Source organism: Melospiza melodia, chromosome 4 (genome assembly GCF_035770615.1).
Source record: "Melospiza melodia melodia isolate bMelMel2 chromosome 4, bMelMel2.pri, whole genome shotgun sequence".
NCBI lineage: Eukaryota > Metazoa > Chordata > Aves > Passeriformes > Passerellidae > Melospiza > Melospiza melodia.
This window is the reverse complement of record NC_086197.1, coordinates 7,473,384-7,495,284: the sequence shown is the minus strand read 5'-3', so window position 1 is coordinate 7,495,284 and position 21,901 is coordinate 7,473,384. Positions and strand designations below refer to the sequence as shown.

Genomic DNA, 21,901 nt, shown 5'->3' with positions numbered 1-21,901 from the left:
TATAGATCCTCCCAGTGAGCCAGGATGAAGGCAAGAAAAAAGAAGGCAGACAGAGCCTTGCCCAAGCCACCGAGCCAGAGGCTGATCCTGGGAATCTGCTGCTTCAAACACAGCAGTCCCCATCTCTGCTGAGGTGGTTCATTTATGTGAGAGAGGCAGCTTTACCATCCCAAACTGCCACACTGGCTTAGCAGGAATCATGATAACAATGGCTGAGATCACTGATGTGTCATAGAGATAAATGCCTTCCAGTTATTGGAAGAGGATGGACAGACCCTGATGGTCCTGCCAAGATTTTGGGTAACACAGTCCTCTCAGACTTGTACAATGACCTATGATCCTCAGAAATGACTTTTTATGCCTGCCATCCAGATTTGGGAGGCAGCTAAGTCAGCCTTATTAATACCTCAAGATTTTAATATTCATCATACTGTTTTTGCTTTTCTGGAAAAAAGCAGGTCACTAGAGCCTTAAAGACAAACTCCAGTAAAACAGCTCGAGTTTCTAGCCCTTGCTGGAATTGGTGCCATGCAAGGCTAAGTGGCAAATCATTCTGAAAGCACTTACTCATGCAAATGCTGCATCATGGAACAGCTTGCGCAGAGCAGGGGTGTGTCCCCTCTGAACCTCCTCAGAGGCAAGTCACTCTCCCTGGGAATACACAGAGCAGATCTCAAAGGGCGGCACTGGCAATCTTGGAGGGGAAAACCTTTCTCCATTTTGAAAATACGCCCTACAACCAGCAACAAATAAACACAGCTCCAGTTTGTCAGTGCTGCCAAAGCAACACACCCAGTACAGCACTGCTCCTCCCTTTGCATCACTGACAAAGCTGCCAGCTGAATTCTGCCTCTATCCTTGGTGCCTTGGCCTGGTACCAAGCAGGAAGCACACAGATAAGCTCTTGGGATCCCAACAGCTTTTGGAGGGCTGCTAAGCTCAAAAAAGAGCCCAGTGCCTTGCTACTGGCTACTAAAAGGGCACATTTCACTCTAAATCCTTGCCACAATTCTGGCCTTTCTGAGAACAAAGCTTTATATGTGCCAGGAGATTGCTTCAGATTGGGATCTGACATCACATCACATTTTTTAACCTTGTTTATAACTTAATCTGTAGCTAAAGAGGAGATTGAAGAGGAAGTGACATCCCAGAAAGGATGCACCCAGCCATCAGCATTGCAATATCTGCCCACAGGCTGTGCCAGGCTGCATCCTCCTGGCACCTCTGGAGATGGGCGAACCCAGGCTGGCAGTGCTGGGAGCTGCACCCACATAGGTGGGCACCTCTTCCCCCTGCCACCCCAGCCATTGCTCTTCTCTTTGCCATCCTCAAAAAAAAAAAAATCAGTTTGTTCATCACCAGGAGGTGCCAAATCTCCCTGCACAGCCTGGGCAGTAGCAGGTGGGATTCACCACCATGTCCAGCACATTTGCTTTTTAAAAAATGTGTCATAAAAAAAAGTATTAAAATATGTGTCATAAAATAAAGGATTAAATTATTAACAGCTTGGGCTTTTGGGCAGTTAGACCCCTTTCTTTCACTCCTGACAATTTAGGGGAAAAGGACAGAAGAAAGGATTTTCAGGATGTTTTCAGGTGTGTATTTTTCCTGAATGAATGAATGAAAGTTAGATTGATTGATTAATTAATTAATTTTCTGCAGCACAGGGAATGAATTGTTGAAAGCAGGTACTTTTAATGAGTGGGGACCAAAAAAAAGCCCTAAAAGGAACAGGTTCTTGCAGAGCATGAGCAAATCTTTCCCTTTTTTAGGTAACCCATGAAAAGTTTGCTTTCATGAAAAGCAAAGAAAACCTGGCGAAGCAGTGATGAGAGAAGCACAGCAGCAATAATATTCAAACCATTTGGAAGCAAATGTTGTGCTTATGAGAGTATGCAACAAAAAAAAAAAAAACAAAAAAAAAAAAACCCAAGCATGAAAGGCACTCCGGGTGTTAAATATTCATTAGTATTCCCCGCACCGCCTGTTCTAAATATAAGATAGGTTTCAGCCCAGCCCTGGTGTGTGCCTGGGATGTGTCCCCTCCCCTGTAGGATGCTGCAGCCTCTCAGCTGGCGGGGCGTCGCCATGGCAACAGCGCGATGCCACCTTTTGTTGGATGGATGAATGAATGGAGTGACCGGAGCCGAGGTCGGCCGGGGGCACACGGGCAGGGCAGGCTGAGCTGCCATTGTCCCTGTCACAGGCAGGGCTGGGGCTGGAGGCAGGAGGAGCTGGAAGCTCTTTGCATCACACAGCAGCGGAGACAGGGTCCAAATCCAAATCCCCTCCCGTTTTTCGGGGCTGGTACAGGCAGCACAACTTGGATCTGGGCTGGCATCCCCACCCCGAAGGTTAGAAAGTGTTTAGCTTACCGAATTTTATCCCAGCCTGGATGCACCCATAAGGGGTGAACAAGAAGAAAACTGAGGGCTCAAATACATACCAAAGAGTTCAGCTCTTTCAAGGACCCTCAGACAGTAGTCTGACAGTGAACATCAGGATTTTTGGGGCCATAATGATTTTTGGAGCCATTTTTCCTAGGGCAAGATTAAGCTCTGGATACAGGCATCTAAATTCAGCCATTTATCTACCTGACTAAATATCAGGAGAATCTCTTCTCTCTTTCTGGTCCATGGAGGTTTGTCAAGGTAGTCAGCAGAGCCTAGAAAGAGATGGAGCTCCAAGGCTGGAGCCAGGTAGGACATACCAGGTTCCACATAGACATCTGCCTTGGTCTGCTATGTAGAGTCCAGCAGATATTTAAATTATGACAGTATAAGAGGAGTTTAATGGTGTTCACATGGGTTCTTGGATGAGGGAAGAGACGAGGATCTGACTCCATGTTTCAGAAGGCTTGATTTATTATTTTATTATATATATTACATTAAAACTATACTAAAAGAATAGAAGAAAAGGTTTCATCAGAAGGCTAGCTAAGCTAAGAATAGAAAGGCAAAGAATGATAACAAAGGCTTCTGTCTCGGACAGTCTGAGCCAGCTGACTGTGATTGGCCATTAATTAGAAACAGCCACATGAGACCAATCACAGATGCACCTGTTGCATTCCACAGCAGCAGATAATCATTGTTTACATTTTGTTCCTGAGGCCTCTCAGCCTCTCAGGAGGAAAAGACCTAAGGAAAGGATTTTTCATTAAAAGATGTCTGCGACAGAGGGGATTGCAAGGTTTCTCACTCCCATGACTAGTTAAGGGTGATTATATTCCCAAATATTCCAGGATATGATGGTTTGAATCCATGGCAGGATGAACCTCTGCAACACCTGTCCAAACCAGACAAGTGGGTCCCTTCTTCTACAGATGGAGAGCCTGAGATACTCTGGGTGTAGCTGCCCAGGATCTGAGTCAAATGCTGCTCCCCTCTCCAGAAATAGAATGAGGATGCAAGTGTTCACATGCTCCTTTTGCCTGTGCAGAGCCTTTGATGTGAGATGGCAGGAGCAGAGGCTGCAGAACGAGTCTGCAGTAATTTGAGCATTGCTGTGAGTGGCAGCCCAGCAGAGGAACAAGGTGTCAGACCATGGCACACGCTGCTGGGGCACTGCTCCCCCAGCTACAGCAACCAAAGCTCTCATTTTGAAGTCAAGATAAACTTCCTTGGCTCCCACAATTTTAGACGAACTTCCTTGGCTTGCTCCTACAATTTTAGTTGTAAAATTGCTGCTCTGAACGTGAAGGAGGAGTTCCAAGCAGTCTGGAGCACACCAAGTGTTCATCCTGCTCCTGTAGCACAAGGAGGGCCGGCTGGTGGCTGCACAGGCTAAAGCAGAGCATCTGCCAAGGTGCTGGTACAGCTCCAGTCCCACCTGGTGCCTGTGGTTTGAGAGGAGGATGATGTGATGCACGATACCCATCCACCCAGGAGCCAGGACAATACCCATCCAAGGAGCCAGGACAAAACTACACTCAGCCAGAACCCCTGGGGTCCCCTGGCCCCACTGGTGAGGGGGGATGTGAACAGACCAGGCTGTCACACACACCACTTCAGCTGTGGCTCATGGTAAAGCCATGCAGGAGCTGATAACTGATAACCAGGGACCCAGAGCATCCTTGGGATGCAGCTGGGGGTCGCAGCTCCCTGGATGGGGAGACTCACTGCTGGCTCACAGCCACTGGTGCTGCTCAAACAGCACCATACTCTTTCCCAGTCCTGCTCATCCTGCTGAGCTGGGCTCTGCTCTGACTCATGCAGTATCAGCACAATTCCCAATCCATTCAGATCAGAGAGGCTTTGAGTGCTGCTGAACCAGAAAGGCCCCAGCTTGCTTTTCTGGTCCCAGACTGAATTATTCTTTTGGACTTTAGGAGAAATGCCTTTTTTTTTTTTTTTTTTTTTTTTTTTGCCGGTAAACAGAGATAACATAGGGAAGCTCATGAGGCACTGTGGTGTAGCTGAGTTCAAAACAGAGCTGAGCTTTAAGAGAACTTGGTGTTCATCCACTGCCATGGGTGCATCACCCACATTATCATATTGCATTAAACCTGGACCACCTGACCTGACATCTCCAAAATACCCAAAAGCTCCTCTCCCTTTATGTTCCTCTTGAGGCTGTGGGCAGTCAAATTCCCCTGACAATTTGGACGAGATGATGCTTCACAGATGCAGACAGACTTGTAAACCTTTCCTCAGAGCCTAGCATGAAGCTTTACAGCAGAAATATCACAACAGCCCTGTCTTACTGGAGTCTGGAATTCCTGCTGCCATTTATTCAAAGTCTTATTAAAGTCTTGGAAATACCAATAGCAAAACACATTTATATACAGCCAGCAAGAAATGGATGAGCCTGCCAGCATTCTACAGTCTCTTTAGCGCTGGAAAACTTATCTCAGCCTTCAGTGTGATATGATCAGATTCGTTCTGGTTTGATAAGAACCTGACTTTGGCTGAGAACACTTAATTCTGTTTGAAATTAATATTAATCACTGTAGGGGGTACCTGTTTTTACCCCATAAAGAATAATAAGAAAAATTGCCTTAAACTGCAATATCTACATGGTCTAAAGGTCTGGAAGAGATAGAGAAGAAAAGGGATGTGTGGGGTTGAACACCCTCGTGTATGTCACTGTCTGGGAGCACTTCTGCTGGGGCTTGAAGGGCAGGAGTTTTTACTGTCTCTGGGTTCATGCCAGGCTGTGCACCCTGGGATACCCTGAACCAACCATGAACATTTTCCATTGCTCCTTCTCAGTGTGGCCTCCAGGAGCCTGGGCTGACCATGAAGGATAGGTGGGGTCAGAGATGGTCCCTGGTGTGAGCAGCCAATCTCTTTGAGAAAGAACTGGTCTCTCTTTTTGGTTCTGCAGGAGCCTCAGTGGCTGGCCTGGACCAGAATGCGGAGTTTTAGATGGTGAAAGCTAATAGAGGTGAACCCCCATCATCATCCAGAGAACATGTGGTATTTTCAGGAGTTAACCAGACCCAGTTCAGTGCACGAATGAGACAGCAGCAGTCCCTGAGCATGTAGCTTGCAGCACGTAGCAAGAGTTGGTGTTAAAGGGCATTAGAAATTTCCACCTGTAATGTGCTCCAGCCAGCCTGACTGTGATTTCTCTAACACTGAAAATCGAGTTCTGATGGTGTAACAGGGTTTTTAATTTTGCTTTTGGACAGCAATTGGGTACTGGTATGTGCAAGGTTACCCCCTTGAGGTAACCTTGAGGAAGGGAATCCTTTTTATGTTTGTGTTAGGAAGTGGGGTGGCCCCTGGGGAGCTGACCTTCGGGGCAGTGATGGGCAGCTGTGCTTGCTCATTTGATGGCATTTCAAAAAGGGTTTTACCTTGGACTGGTCTGGTCTGGTCCTGTGGACTGAACACCGGTGTGTTTGTAGGTGTGAAGCTCCTTTTTCAGTTCAATTTTTCTGTGAAAGAGCTTCAGTCCTAGCATCACTTCATGATGGAAAACAAAATGCATAAAGCAGGAACAATCAGGGAATTTTCCACAAAGACACCCTCTGATCTGAATTAAAATGCTAATAGAAATGCATTCAGGGAGTATCCTTTGCTGGCCAACTTTGCAGGAGTATATTCCTTTTGTTTAGTGCGCTTTTCCTCCTTTCTCTCCCTGAATTCCCGGCTGACAATTGACAGGAACTCCCTTTCAGCGTGGGTTTGGTCACTCACTGGCAGCAAACGCGCCCAGCAGAAAATGCTCCAACTGTTGGCGTTTCCCGAGCAGGGAAAACCTCCTGCAAGGCTGAGGCTTGCCATGAGGATTACACCCTTTTAAGTCAGTGCCGGGGAATCCACGATCTGCCTCGGTGACGAAGTTTTTCCTCGGTGCTTCCCTGGCTCGCAGGGAGAGCGGAGCAGCATCAGCGGCACAATAGGCAGGGCAGGGTCCCGCATCTTCCATCCCTGCGGGAAGGGTCCCGCACCCTCCATCCCCGCGGGAAGGGGCTGCGATCGCCCGTCCTGGGCTGGATGCATTACGTAAGGCAGGGATCGTTTGTCAGGCGCGATGGTACAAACATAGCTGCGGGCAGATTATGCACAGAGAGCCAGAGAGGAGGAGGCACGGGCAGGAAGGTGTCTCCGGGAGCGGGGCTCCCTCCCCGCCGCTGAGGATCGCGGCTGGGCAGCGGGCTGGGCTCCCCTGGACGGTGTCCCTGACACGCTCTGCTTCGTGCGGGATGCTTGAGACGAGATTCTAACTTGGGGCGCCCGGACTGGCATGAGGATCGGAGCAACATGGAAGGGCTTCTGTCTCCGATGAGAACGAAGGTAGGGAAAGATGTTCGTGTCTTTTGAAGCTCAATTTACCCGGCGAGGGGAAGGGGAGTTGCGGGGCGAGCTCTGTGAATAGGGGGCTTGCCGGGCTTTTGTCTCTTTTCTTTCCTGCCGCTTTTTTTTTTCTTTCTTTCTTATTTTTCAAAACTACGCTGGCGAATGTAACTCGGCAGAGCAGCGCCAGCAGTTGCCTCCGAGAGGGGAGTAACGCATCACTCCTCCTCGACAGAGATGACCTTTGTAAATGAGTTTGCCTTTTGGAGTAGACAGCCATATTTTTGTTTGAATTTCCACTTGGAGGCTCTCATTGTGTCTGTGTGTCTGTGCGGGCTCCCCGGGGGACGCGGACCTTCCCTGCGGCACAGGGATGGATGGATGGGGACACCGGGATAGCCCAGCAGGTGTTGGCAGCACCAAGGGGGGCACGGGCAGGCAGAGTGGGTGATTTTGTGCCCAAACACCCTGCCAGGGTGCCAGACCTCTTGTTGTGGACCCAGAGCAGAAAGCTGTAACAGAGAGGGAGTGTGCAGAGCTGAGGGATTGCTGCACTTGTCTGCTGCCTTCTCACACTCTCAACTCTCTTTAAAGGTTTGACAGGAACCCTCAGTATTAGAGAAACTTGAATTCCAGCAGGGAAAAGACAGAGGAAAAACAGTGATGGTTTAGTTGGTAAAATTTCTCCCCATGCCATTATTTCTTTGTGGTCCTGGGGGATAGACTGAATCCTGATTGCATTTTATTTAGTCACTGCCTCCATCCCATGTGGTAACTGCCTTGGGTAAATCCTTCTGATTTCACTCCATCACCACATTCCGTCCAACTCTGTTGTATTGTGTCTCAAGACTGGAAGAATTGGAATTCAGTGGCAATTCTTGCTGGCAACAGGGTGTCTTTGTATGTCTTAGATGCAAACAGTTTGGAAGGGGCAGTCAGACAAGACTTGCTTTCTATAAATGCCAGACTTAAAAAAATTCTGAGAAATTGTCTGGTCCAGCCCCTGTGCTGAAGCAGATCAGCTAGTCTGGTTTCCTCAATTACATCCCTGCCATTCACTACCCTAAATTAAAGGCTCTTCAATGATTTAAAGTCTTTTCAATATTAAAACCAAGAAAAGTGATTTAAATAAAAATAATTTGCCAGCAAATGTCTGCACTGCAATTCTCCAGGCGAGTAATTTTTTTCCACTTTAATTCAGGTTTTTTTGTCTTGAGCAGTAAGTTGATAATTTAAAAAAGAACCTGCCAACTTCATATAGCTCTCCATTACCAAGAACAATGCTATGGGCAGTTTTTAGAATGAAAGATTTATAAGGGATTATAGACCCAGCCATTCATATCTCTCATTACTGAGGAATTCATACATTAATGTTAGGCTTTGCAAGGCATTTCCCAGTACTATTTTTTAAAAAATCAGATAATAGAGGAAACCTCTAGCAGCTGTCCAACATTTCCATCTCATTTCCATTATTAGAAAACATAACTTTCATTGCTTTAGCTGATGTTTCCATTCTGGTCCTCTAACCAGGCTTGAAAGGACTGCTGAAGGCAGTCTCCCCCAGGACTGGTGAGCTCAGGCTGATGTGTGGATCACAGTCAAACCTGTGTAGTATCAGCACCTGCAGCATGTGTGAAGCTATAAAAATGACAGAGTGAGGGAAGTGGTCCAGGACTGGGTATTCTGTTTGTTCATCTGATCTGCTTCGTAGCTGGAGTGTAAATCCCACTAACACCATCCATAAAGTGTAATCTAAATTGCCACTGTCAAGTAATTTATTGATCCTATAGAAGAGCATGCTTGGGAGTATAGACATGATCCTTTGGATCACAATCTGCCTTAATATTAGAGAAAGGGAGAGATTCTGATCTCCTTTGTGTGTGGGAAAAGCTTCTCAAGGCAAAGAAATGTGATTTTAAATCAGCTATTGCAGTGATGTAAGATCAGTGGGATTCTCTGGAAGATCCAGACCCTGACGTTGGTGTTACGTTGCTGTTAATCCAGAGAAGCTCCCTGGCAGCTGATGGAGATATTCAAACAGACTCTGTGAAATAAAGGTCAGGATTTGGCCCTTACATCTTTACCTTTCAGAGAAACAACAATGCATAGATCACTTAAATAGATTTGAAAACTTATCTCATTTCCAAGATGCTTCATGGCTGGCAGTGGCTCTGTGGTCCCTAGCAGAAAATCAAGTGTAAAATCTATTAAATCCCCAAATACAACCTTAATATGTGATGATTACACAAAAAAACTTGACAACAGTGAGGCTGCCAACGTGCTGAGACCCCTGCCTGTTCCACTCCCTGATACTGCCTCGTTTTCCTCCTCTATTCCCCCGTCTGTCTGATCCCATCTGTTGTCACTTGTTTTACACCAAGGCTGAAACTGTTGGGGGCTAGTTAGAAGTTGTTTTGTCTTTTGGTTTGTACAGTGACATGAAGGACAGTGGGCTTCTGGTCATTTCTGGCAGAGCTGCCTGGAAAGAGCCCGGAGCATCTAGGAGCTCCAAGAGTTGAACCTGTGTGAAAACATCTCCCTGCCACAGTGAAATGCAAATAAAGGCTCCATTTTATCCTTAGAGTCCCAAGTAGCTCTGTTTAGCCTGCTCAGATCTGGACAGAAAACCAAAACCAAAGAATTTTCTTTGTTTCCATGGGTAAATAGGGGCAGGAGCTGACTCTGCAGGCACTTCTCACAGTCTGTCACCAGCAAGTGAGGAGAGCCTACATCTGCCTCTGATAGCCAAATGCAAGGGCCCCTGGAATTAAAATGAGCTCTAAATCCCTGCAGGTGGGCTTGGGTGAATCTCATATTGGCACTTGAAAATAAGATTGCTGTCAGCTCTTTGGTCCCTATTGTTCACAGATGTTGTCACTCCACTGACAGAGGGACAGGTGGGCACATCTTGGCTAAAGAAATCCAGTTTATTGTGCAGGAGGGCTGGAGCTGAGGCACTGGACAGAGACATGGACACCAAGTCCTCACTTCTCCAACCAGCTCCATGGCAGGAATTGACAGCAGATGGCTGGGAATGTACAACCAGGAGCCTATTTCATAGAGGACTTGTTTCTTATTTCTTATATCACAGGGTAATAACCCATTTGGTTTCTGGGCCGTGCTGGGTGATCATACAGTGGATACTTTAAAAATTCCTTAAAATATTTGGTAAATTGGGTATTAAACACTAAGCACATTACACCCTGTAATGGACTCCACTACAGCAAGCTGTGGGTGGTTAAAACATTTCTGCTTTTGTATAACCAGGGTGCACAGATGCAGGAATTCTAGGGAAAGGAAAGGGATACACGGTAAAATGGGCTGGCATATCAAAATTGAAGCAGATAAGTAGAATGCACTGAACAGCAAAGTTGCTGCATTTTTTTGTGTCAATGATTAAATTTCACTGGATTAGAAGTAATGGCTGGGTTGTAAATGTTTGGTAGGTTAATAGAGGTACTTATAAATATGACCAGAACCAGTTAAATTCTGTAGCCTAGGATGTCTGAGCCCCTGTTTTCAGAGCAAATGAATGTACACAATAGCAATGTCCCCATGCCACCTTAAGAGACTGTGAAGTTGATTGAGTACCACAAAGTGAAAAGAATGAAGAAATGCATAAATATTGCAGTCCTTTTGTTAGCCTCCATTTTAATTTGTTTTATAATCCTCAACACATGCACAATTTGCCTTAACCCTCAGTGCATCGCCTTCAGCAAATTACCCTGGCATAAGAATTTCAGTAATTTTAGTTTCTCTGCTGCTGACACTTGCCAGTGCATGCAACTGAATTTGCAATGAGCACCTGGCTCGAACCACGCAGAACTGGCTACTGCTCTATTTTCCTTTCTGAAGCCTGTGTTTGGTGCTTTTTTGTTTATCAAAGCACTGCTTCTCTTTCAGAGAGGCTGAAAGAACTTTCTCAATGAACTTTTCGTCTGTTCAGAAACACACGCGGAGGGTAAATGGAGATTAATTACTGTCGAATTTACTAAGCTTTGCATCCAAAGATAATGAATTTTGAGTGTTCCTGTGTACAGCAAATTCAGCAAGGGAACTCAGTAAATAAAGTGTGTAGTATTTAGATAGTGCTCTTTAAGCATTAATGGGGCTGTTCTCGTTTATTGAATCTTATTAACTTTATCTGTTTATTGTAGATTTTGGGGATTAGCAAACTCCCATGGTGTTACTGTTGGTTTGTTAAGCCCTGTTGGCTCTGCTTTCAAAGCCACTTAGTTTTTGACCACTGGATCTCTCACAAAGAATGGTTGAGTTGTCCTTGTGCCTTACTTTGAGAAGTTCACAGTGGCTCAAAGCAGAGAAACTTTGGAAAGTACACTATACCCTGAGAATCCTAAATAGCAAAGGCTGTGACAGCTGGCCTTTTAGATTGCTGGGGAGGAAGTCAGGAGGGGAAATTACCCCTGGGAAAGCGAAGTCTGGAGTCTGGGTTACACCTGTAGTTTTTCACCCTTCTTGAATGGCACTGAAAAGAAGTTTATATAAGCAGTTTCTTTGTGCAGCTGCATGCAGCAAAGCATTTGAACAGACTCAAAACTTTAATCTCACAAGCTGTCCTGCAGAAGTTGAGATTAGAATCCTGCACTGTCTGGACAGCTATGAATATTAAAATCACTTTACAGCACTCTCGTAGAAGCCAAAAGGCAGAATAATTCCTTTGTGTATGTTGTGAAACCTGTCCTGGTATTTTTGAGAATACCAAAGGACTGAAGTTGCCCCCATCCCTCCAAAAGCATTCATGTTACTTCTATGGAGTCTAAGATCCCTGCTTTGATACAATTGTGTATTTCACTCTCATTTTGAGTATCCCACCATGATAGACACACACAGGTGCTAATGACACTTACAGAGTGAGATTTCCAAAGCCATTTATTCCTATTTTTATTTATTTATTCTGGGGCTTCTGATCTCCCCTATGGAGTGACCTCACATGGGCAGTGAGTACACAAACACAAACACAAACACAAACCCAAACACAATATTTCAGGTTCCCACAGACACAGGGAGCTCACAGCATGGACTGGGGAGTGCTGGTGTTCCCCCAGCAGCCCTTCCACAGGGCCCCTGCTCCTTCCCTGCCTTATTATCAGTTTGACACGGGTTAATGAGGCCATATGTAATTCTCTGAGCTTGTAGATAGTTAAAAAGAAAGGCAATTCAGGAAATAATGAAGCTCTATGTCGGCTACTGTTGATCATAATTTAATAAATACCTGGGAGAGAGGATGTAGGGGCATAACTCAGAGCAGAGTTTGGCTTTGGAACAAGTGTACCATAACATTATGCCTCTGGAAAAGCAGAGCAGTTTTTGTTCTGTAACATTTCCTAAACCCATTCAGATTTAAAGGCGATATATCACTGAACATAAAACTGAAAGGTTATTTTTCCTCCCCGGCTGTGCTTTGCAGCAGAGCAGTGAGCTCCATGCCTGACTGAGCCCTGCACTGGTGCCCAGTCACACCAGGGGTGGGTTATTCACTCTCCAGGGAGGGGAAACTCTGTGTACCCTGGGCTGGACACTGCTCTGCTAATGGGAATTGCATTGCAGAGCACCAAAATCCAGCACAGGGACTTGGATCATGAGAACACAATCCCTGTCCCCAGATGCTCCCTACTAAAGGTTAGGAGGAAACAGGAGCATTTTGCCTCAGTTTTTAAGGAGGAAGGACTGCAGTTCAGGTTCTGGTATTTCATACAGGATCCAAAGCCTGAGGGGTGCTGCTCATTCTCAGCATCCTCAGGAGCACAGCTGGGTCCAGGCCGCCCTGTCCTAGGATCTGCCCTTGGCTGCACACCAGGCTCAGTGGGTTCAGCTCTTGCTGAGCTCTCCCATGGCTATCAGACAGCCTGAGATGAACCAGGACAATCACAATGCTGGGATTGCTTTGTCTTTCACAGACAGCTTGATCCCCTCTCTGCCACCACCAGCTCAACATCAGGACCACATCTCTGGGAGGTGCAGTTAAGCAGTCCCATGGTGTATCAAACACCACTGGATCCTTTCAGGGAATGGAAATAGGAACTGCTCGCACGCGCCCTGTTCACCTCCCAGTGCCCAGATACCATCCAGCTGAAACCATCCTGCACCCTGGCCTCAATTGTCCATGTCTTGCTCAGCCTGTGCAAAACCAGGCTGTAGCAGAGGTGCCCAGAAAGGTCTGACATTCCTTAAACCTTCCTGTGGCTGAGGTTGCCTGAAAGTGCCAAATAAACCTCTTGGCTTCCCTGGGACCTCACTGAAAAACACACTGGGGGGCTATGCAGAGACCACAGAGGTACCAAAATGAAATTAACAATAACAATCATATCATCAACAACAACAACAACACCAACATCAACATCAACATAATAATAATAATAATGTTTAAAATGCAGTATGGCAAGGCACAGACTGGAGGGAAGGAAACTGATGATAGTGGCACTAAGAGCATAAAGCTTGCTAGCTCAGTGTGTGGATCATGGGCATTTTTAGGAAGTGCAGAGAAAATACACCGGTGAACACTCATTTTCCCAGTCATTTCATTATTTTCCTTAATGGCAGCTATTGTCGAGGCAATTTGGCACCCTTTTCAGAAGCAGAGCTCAGACAGAGACACCCACTCTTTAGCTGTGAATCACAGGTTGTATTCCCTGGGGAAGGTCACAGGGCCTTAACTGCTGCAAATATGGGAAAGCTGAAAAAATGAGAAAGATATTAGTGAGATGATTATGAAGCAAAAAATGATGGTTGCCCCAAAATGCCAGCCTGGTAGTTATCTGTGGAGGATAACAGCTCTCCTGCACGTCTGCCTGGTGTATTAGGTCATTCTGAAGGCAGTGATGGTAGGGAATGCATGTGTTGAGTGTTTGGGACTCTATGGAAGGAAACAAAGCTCTTGCATGATGCACAGTTCATGTAAAAAATGTCTGATGCATAACAAGTGCATGCCAGCATGGCTCTTAGCATCCTAGCGTGGACTTCAGTAATGGTCAGATATTTCTTGTAGTGTTTTACTGGATTTAAATAAATGTAAAATGTGTGTGCAGCTGGGCGTGTGGGCTCTCTTCCTGAGAACACACACCCAATGTACCTTAGCTTTCCCTGCATGCCTCCTTTATCTACATTGCAGTATAAACCCTATCAATCTGTGAGACCAAAGCTCTGACCCTATTTGGAATTCAACTAGCAAGACAAAAATCTCCAGCCCTTCAGATTGCTCCAGTTCAGAGGAGAGCAGAGGACACATGCAGGTGTCTTTTTGGTGTGATTTATAAGCACATTACAATATCAATAAGCATACAGAGTCCTGTTTCCCTGACCACAGCAGATATTAACAAATGAGAGAGCAGCTTCCCTCTTCAGGGTGGCTTCTTTCATGCAACATTCATCCACACCTGGTTTTCCTTGGTGTCTTGGTCCTTGGCTTGGTTATCTTATGAGGATACAGTCACAGGGTATCACAACACATGGCAGACCAGCTGAGTGTCTCAATCCCTTCTTCTCTTCAAGTCCAAGTCCCCATTTTGGTGATTTGTTTGGGTTTTTTTAGGGAAAGCCCTTGTTCCTTTTGTGCAGGAGCTCAGCTGTTGTGGCAACGCTGTTGCAGCTTCCCAGCACTCAACATCTCCCCTTGTTCAGAACAGGAAAATCTCCCCAAATGCAGCTGTCCTGAGGCAAAGCCATTGACTTGGGTCCTACACAACAGGTTGATTTAGTACTAAATGCAGTAGTAGTAGTAAATGCAGATTTAAGGCTGATTTAGTAGTAAATGCAGTATATACATCAGCAGTAAAAATACACCTCCCCTTTTTTTTTTTTTTCCTTACAAAATCTTATTCATGGTTATCCCATGCAGCAAACACCAGAGGAAAGTGGTGGCTCTCAGGACATGACACAGGGTCCCCTGGGCCACAGCACTGATGAGGCACAGCCCAAAGCAGCAGCCAAACCCAAACCCATCCAGTCCCTCTGAAAAGAGGCAGATACCATCACTCTTCTGCTCTTGGTGGCACAAACACTTGCAAAGCTTGGCTGTGCTGGAGGAATATTAAAGGTAGAAGACATCTCCTGGGTAGACAGCACTCAAACCACTTGGGGCTTTGAAGACAGGAGGTCAAAAACAATATATCAAGTGAGTTATCAGCCAGTCCTGTCTCCCCTTCCTCCCCTCCCTCTGGCTCAGAGCTGCAGGAGCTCAGGTCCTTTGATGTAAACCTGTCAGACACTTTGGTCTCTTCTCTGCCCTGCCCTATTCTTGCACACACACATTTGTGTGAGATTTTAATTATAGGCATGAGCATATTGGTAAGAAAACCCTTCCTTAATTACACGCTCAATTAATTCCAGTAGCTCAGGAGCTGAAATACGAAGTTAGGTGAAATTATTACTGCTTCATCTAAAGTTGGATCTCTCCATGGCCAGGTTCCCAATAATACTGTGGAAGTAATTTTTCTTTAGAAAAATGGATTTCATTTAGAAGAGATAAAATTGTTTTGGATAGAGGGAGTTAGAGTATTATCTGGTACCACTCATATTCTTTTCCAGAAAGACTAATTACTTATAAGACTAATCTCTTCAGCAAATATTCCATGATCAGGCCAAAGAATTATATGGCACAAATAAGGCAATATTTAGCCTCATTAGGGCTGGCACAAACCCTCCCCTAATGTATTGTGGTCTTTAGAGAGAGATCAAGTGAGATGAGAGATTAAATGTGTTTTCATAACATCAGATACCCATCCATGGCACCAGGGCCTCAGTGCTCCACTGGAATTTGGGTGTCACTTGCTGCTGCTGCTGCTGCTGATGGCACCCTGGTAGGGATGGCTGAGAAATACCTAGGCTGGAACCTGCTCATCTGGGCTCTAAGCCAGGATCTGCTCTTGTCTCTGTAAAACTGGAGACTCCCAATGTGTAGGACAGGAAGGCTGTGCTGCATCCCTGGGATCCTGGCTGACACCTGCAGTAGTGTGGAAAATGAGGCTCAAGTGGAGGAGAAGCACAATCCTAGCTGGAATAAACAGTCTAGGAGGAGGAGAGGATGTGGACAAGGATTAGGACAGGAGAAAGGAGTTTGAGAAGAGGCAACCAGGGCTAAACAGATAAGTTGTGGAGGCAGGGGTAGAGGGACAGAGATGAGGTGGAGCACTTTTGCCCATGGCATGGAAACCCCCTTCAGCCCAAACCCCTGTCCCAGCTGGATGTGGGTGGTGAAATGACACCTGTAAAGCTGCTTTTTAAAGAGGGAATACCAGCAAAATGCAAATTTGGGAAATACTGGAGCAAGGGACTCTTAACAATGCAGTACCACAAATGGTTTTTTCATGGGTTTCTTCTTGTCTCCTACATAAGACAGACAGTGCTCAGATAATGAGCAGCTATTCCTTTTGTATTTTCCTCATTTCCTACCAAATAACCCTAGGTCTTATTTACTCAATATTGTCCTGAAAACAGGTGGGTTTTTTTTTTTTGGGGGGGGGGGGGGGGTTTGCATTATTTTTCTGAAACATTAATTACAACAGTATCAAAGTTCATCAAAACCTGTAATCATACTCTTGTTTGCCTCTGTTTAACTGATGTAGAATTGAGCCATGAAGGAGTCATTTAAGGTCTCTCAGTTTTGGGCCATTTCTGACTTCTCTGTATCCTCAACATCATTAAGCACTTTCTGTGTTCATTGGTCTCTCTGGTAGAGCTCAGGCTTTCTTCAAGTCATGTGCTAGGAGTGTCTCTCAGAAACCCAAAAATAAAGCTTAGATGTCAAGGATTATTAGTAAAAGTTTGGGATATATGAGTCACTCATCACCATATATCTTCACCCAAAGACTTCTCCACCTTCTGCAGCATTCCCCAGCTTCATTCCTTGTGCACTTTCTGTCTGCCACAAATGCCAAGGAGCCCTTTAGAGAGCAGACACCTCCCCTGATTCATCCTTAAGGCAGCTCCACCCCACACAAGGAAGAAAGAAAATATGGGTGCAGAGGTTAGGGTGAAAGGAGCATCTGATCATGCAATTAAAATTTGCATCATGAGACATCCACTCATGCCTGGCCTTTTCTAAATTTTCACCCTGATATCCACCCAATGCAGTGTATAATACCAGCAAGCACATGACTGCTGTCACCTGGCTATTTTTTACTTAAGCTAATGTTATTCATTCCCTCTAAGAACTCCACATAAATTGACTGCAGTTTAATCATTTCTCCTTGCACCTTTTTGGAGTAAGCCAGGCTGACAAAACAGACAGCTGTGGGAGTAGGTGTGAGCAGGGCTGCACTGACTGTATGGAAATGCTGGGCAGCTTTGAATGCACAAACCCAAACACAGCACAGAGGAAAACCATGTGCTGAGGGTGGAGAGGGAATTTGTGTGCTCCCATTTGCATCTCTCTGTAAGCCATCTTTGCCCGGAATAAATGTCTCTGTCCACATGAAAGCTGGATCTGATTTCTTCCCCCCATTTGACAGGGCAGTAGAGAAAGCTTTGTGAAATGGGTGTGACTTTTATGATGTTGTGCAACTCATTTTTAGAAATATGTGTCTGCATATGCCAGTAGTTACCCTATTTTATACTAATGATTTTTGCATTCTTGTTGAGTGAAAATTTTCTAGTTAGTAGACACCATGTTACTATTAAAGTAGACTGTCGGGTAGATTGAGAAGAAAAAATTTAATAAAAAGGTAATTTTTGGCATTTCTTTAACCTCCAACCAGCTCTTTACAAGTTCTAAGTACTTTTGTTCTTTTTTTGGCTTTGACCATAGTTTTGTCACATGTGTCTGGGTTTGAGGATTTTTTGAAGATTGTTTTAAATGGGTGGTAACAGTGTTCTGGTGCCTCAGCAAGGGCAAGGGGAAACATCAGCCACATATTTCAAACCTCTCCCACAGACATAACAAACCTCTTTTGCCAAGTGAGCTGGCTTTTCTCCTGGATAGAGCAAGAAGAAAAGGGAAAGGTGGCAGAACAAGCAGGTGAATGACACTATAATAGTGTAGGGTCAGAGTCTTTCCTGCCAAAACTCCTGAAACTCAGTAGAGATAAATCTAGTTTCTCATGCACTCAGCCCAGTCCCAGACTTTTTGGTGGGAATGACTCTCATTAATATGGGAACATCACAGATGTACCGAAAGATGGTAAAATAGTTTAGGAGGCTATCAAAGACTGGAAAACAACAAATATCAATGGAGGAAAAAAACCCCAAAAACTCAAGAGAAGATAACATTTTTCAATCTGGGCAGAAAAAGAAAAGGGGCTTCTTTTTATTTTCTTTTCTCTTTTTCTTTTTTTTTTTTTTTTTCCCTGTGGAAAGTATGCACAGCATTAAATCAGCTTAAGTCATTAATCTTCCCTGGGAGATATCACCCACAGAACAAACAGGGAGATGAAATAAAGCTACGTTGCCTATTACGTACATTGTAAAAGAATTAGTGTCAAAAAATGAAACCCAAAGGGAGTGAAATGCAGGGCAGAGAGTCAGTGATGCAAACTTGTGTTGTACCACCACCCTTGAGGGAGCTGTTCCTGTAGGAGCTGTGCCAGTTTGTATTCAGCCAAGAGTGTGGCCACTCCTTTGTCTGTATGATGCTCCAGAAAGTGCAGAACAAGGACCAAGAGCAAGCAATTATTTTAAACGCCAATTTCCAGCAAATAACTGATAAATTCAACAAACCAAAACAAACTGAATGTCAGGACCAAGGAGAGATTCATGCCTATTCACAAAATGAAAAACACAGAAATATTCCCAAACCCTAAAAAAGCACTTAAAGACTCTCAGAAGCAAAAAATTATTGCTGAGCATTTACATTAATTTGACAGAATTTATCTACTCTTCTGCTCCATAAAACCTAAGTGCAATACTTAACCTGCAACCCCCAGAGAGGTCTGGTGTGTTTTACTTTCCAGCCCCTATGATGCTCAGAGATGTGATCTGGAATTCTGAAAGAAGGATACAGTGGGGTCTGCGGGCTGAAGGAAATCATTATTACACAGTAATCAATGCTGTGCATCTTGTGGGGCTTCTCAGCTTCTCTGGCATCCTACCACAGCTGTTAGAGGCTGGGATTGGGTTGGTTGTTTTTTTTTTTAATTTGAATAAGGTCATAGATTGTTTGTGGGGTTTTGATTTGAATTGATTTTCTTCCTTTTATGATGATGGCAGCACTCCTAAATTAGCCAGCAGTGCTGAAGCCTCAGTGTACAGATTTTAGCACTGGGGGATAAATGCCCTAATGGTGGGAGAGAATATAACTCTCCCAAAATCAGTGCAGCTGAAAGTGGAGTATTTTAAATTAATTTATTCTATATATTTTGTGGCTTTTTAAATGCATGAGTGAGGCAGGGAGGAGTGACACCAAGTGCTTTCCTCCCTATAATATGTTGACAAAGAGGATAGACACAGTCCTGTCCATGCCAGACTTGAAAAAGCAAAGATTTTTACCATTCCTAGGTAGTCCTAGAGATGGACCATGTGGACACAGCTTGGGATGGACCATGGAGCCAAGGTCCTTCTGCCAGACAGTAATGAGACTCACTGAGTCTCTAAGAGCAGCACAGGGTGGAAATTTGGCTTAAAATTTCCCTGTCAAAGCTTTCCCAGCCTGCTTCCTTCCAAGATGTCTTGGTCAAAGCATGAGCATTTCTCTCAGTCTAAGTCAAGGCTGCAGCAGGAGCTCAGAGCACTCAGCTGATGGATTCCCCAGGACCAGGGGCTCTGTGATAGCCCAAATGAACTCACCCACAGGGGCCCTGCACCCCAGAAGTTCTCTGGTGGAAAGGAGATGGATCTTGACATCTTTGTCATGGCAAGATCTTGGCTCTGGTCCTTTGGAACTTTTAGGTCCTTTGGTTTGATACCAAGGCCCTGAAGAGCACAACATCCTTGCTGTTCAGTGTCTCAGTTCTTCCTCAGAAGGGATGAAGACTTTGATACCCTTTTTGTTGTCAGGGCTTCACAGGGATCTAGCTGATGGGCCTTTTACTGGGAGTAGGGGTTACAAACACCCTAAAGAGTGTGGGTTAACCCCAGGTCTCCAGGTCCCTTACAGAACAGATCAGAAGTGAAATCAGCATTTTCCAGTCCAGCACCACGCCATGCTGCCTCATCACCATCTTCTTCAGAAAACAGGGACTTTCAGAGTTTCCACACAGGCCTCAGAATCCTCTTTGTGTTGGGTCCCTGCCCTGAATCATCCTTGCTGTCAGAAGCCAGGACATTCCTCTGGCTGCCCTGGGTGATTCGAGACCCTGGCAGGGGGCTCAGAGACCTTGGCACAGAGTCAAAAACACCTGTGCCATTGATTCTAGCCCATGGAAACAATTACCAACTTTGTGTGAAGATTTACAAGCCACAAGAGTTTGAGTAGAATGATAATCTTCTTCTTCTTCTTCTCCTTCTTCTTCTTCTACTCCTTCTTCTTCTTCTTTCTTCTTTTGTCATCTTCTTCTTTATCTTCTTCTTCTTCTTTTTCTTTTTCTTCTTCTTCTTCTTCTTCTTCATCTTCTTCTTCATCTTCTTCTTGTCCTCTATCTTCTGCTATGATGGTGACACATTTGGATTGGTTTAGAGACAGACTGTCTAACATAGGTGATACATATATGAAAACTATTGTAAATAAAGTACATGTAGTTTTTAGTATAAAAAACTAACACAGCCCCAAGGGCGGTCAGTGTGCCTCAAACTGACCTGCCAGACAGATCTCAGCAGGTCAGAGAGAGAATGTCATAGATAAGGGAAAATAACCTTGAAAAGCAGAGCCCAGGAATCTCAACTTCTTCTTCTGTCGTGGGGCTGGGAAAAAAGACTTTTAATACCTCGGGAGCCATTTCAACCACAGAAAACCCGAGATTCACAGATTTCTTCAAACGCTGTTGAAATAACACACTCCCATGGATAACACTCCATAAACTTCTGCTGCCTTCCCCCAGTGCCCTCACTGTGAGATGAGGAATGTCAATGCCTCCAGGGCACCCTCCTAATTGCATGGCACCCATCCAATGGCAGCATATGCACAAATTGGCTGTGGCTGCTGGGGCTCACAGGGCTGGGGCTGCCCAGGAAGGGCTGTGCTGCTGCTGTGGCACATCCACGAGGTAATTCCACACAGGATCAGCCATGGCTTGGCATCAATCCTCCAACACAAGATATAAAGATTTTATGGCTTGACTCTAAAAGAACCTGTGGTGATAATGGGGTTCTCCAGCCAGCTTATCATGAGAGATTAATTAATACCCAACATAGTGTTGGGGTATTCCCTACCTTATGTATAAAGGCAGAAGAAAGTGGAAGGATATTTTGGTGAATGAGCGAGTCTCAGTGAGGAAAAAAAAGGAGAATTATTGAATTACATCTGTACTATTCTAAATGTGATTGTTCCTAGTCCCTCAAGGCCATGGCTGCCTTCTAAGTGAATTGAGAAACAATGAAGGGAATAAAGAAAAAAGCAATGGCTGTCAATCTGAAGTGATACCACTGTTTTGTCTGCTTTGGCAGACAGAGCTCTCATCTTTAAGTGAGTTTGTGGTGTGCTCAAAGAAAGCAACCTCCTTTGTCAAGAGCTCACAGAACACCAGCCCTCATATCGCTGGCCAGGGTCTCTGTACAAATCACAAATGGGATGGGACTGCTGAGGAACAGGCCTTGAGCTGTTCTATTTTCCAGCATCAGTCTCATTACATGGTTATGAAAATGGGAAGATGCCACCAGCTCACATCCCAGGCAGCAGACAAAGAACTTAATGTTACAACTCACTTTATAAGTTTTTTGACCAATCACACAAAGCAAAAGCACATTGACAGTAGTTCTATCCACTATAACAGTAGAGTAGTTCTAACCACTATAAACACATATACCTTTGGTTAAAACAATGCTTGCTTATTTTGATTACAATACCAGCTTGTAAGCGTTAAAACACAATGCTCAGAGCTCCATTATTAAGCTTCAAACTTCCTAATATCTTGCTAGATAAACTTTTCTGTAGCTTTGGGAGTTATTCTAGACAAGCGTTAATACACAGACCATTGTTCTGTTTGTCCCTACTTTTCTACTTTTTAAATAATTTTTCTGCTGACCAATCTCATGGCTACTGCTTAGCTCTAGTCACAGTTCTGCTGTCTCTGAGGCTGCCTTTTGCAGCTTTCCCAAAACCCTCTGATTTTGTG

At 44.9% G+C, this 21,901-nt stretch overlaps 1 protein-coding gene across 2 annotated transcripts in view; it reads left to right on the top strand.

Moving 5' to 3' along the window:
- Nucleotides 1-21,901, top strand: part of FRMD4A (FERM domain containing 4A) — a 372,584-nt gene that overhangs the window by 80,164 nt on the left and 270,519 nt on the right. Inside the window, exon 1 of one of the 2 annotated variants that reach the window (XM_063153753.1) lies at nt 6,588-6,743. The exons of the other annotated variant lie outside the window; for it this stretch is intronic. Coding sequence (XP_063009823.1) covers nt 6,711-6,743 — 33 coding nt within the window. The 5' untranslated portion in view covers nt 6,588-6,710. Of the gene's footprint in view, nt 1-6,587; nt 6,744-21,901 lie in introns of those variants that run through there. 2 annotated transcript variants of the gene reach the window in all.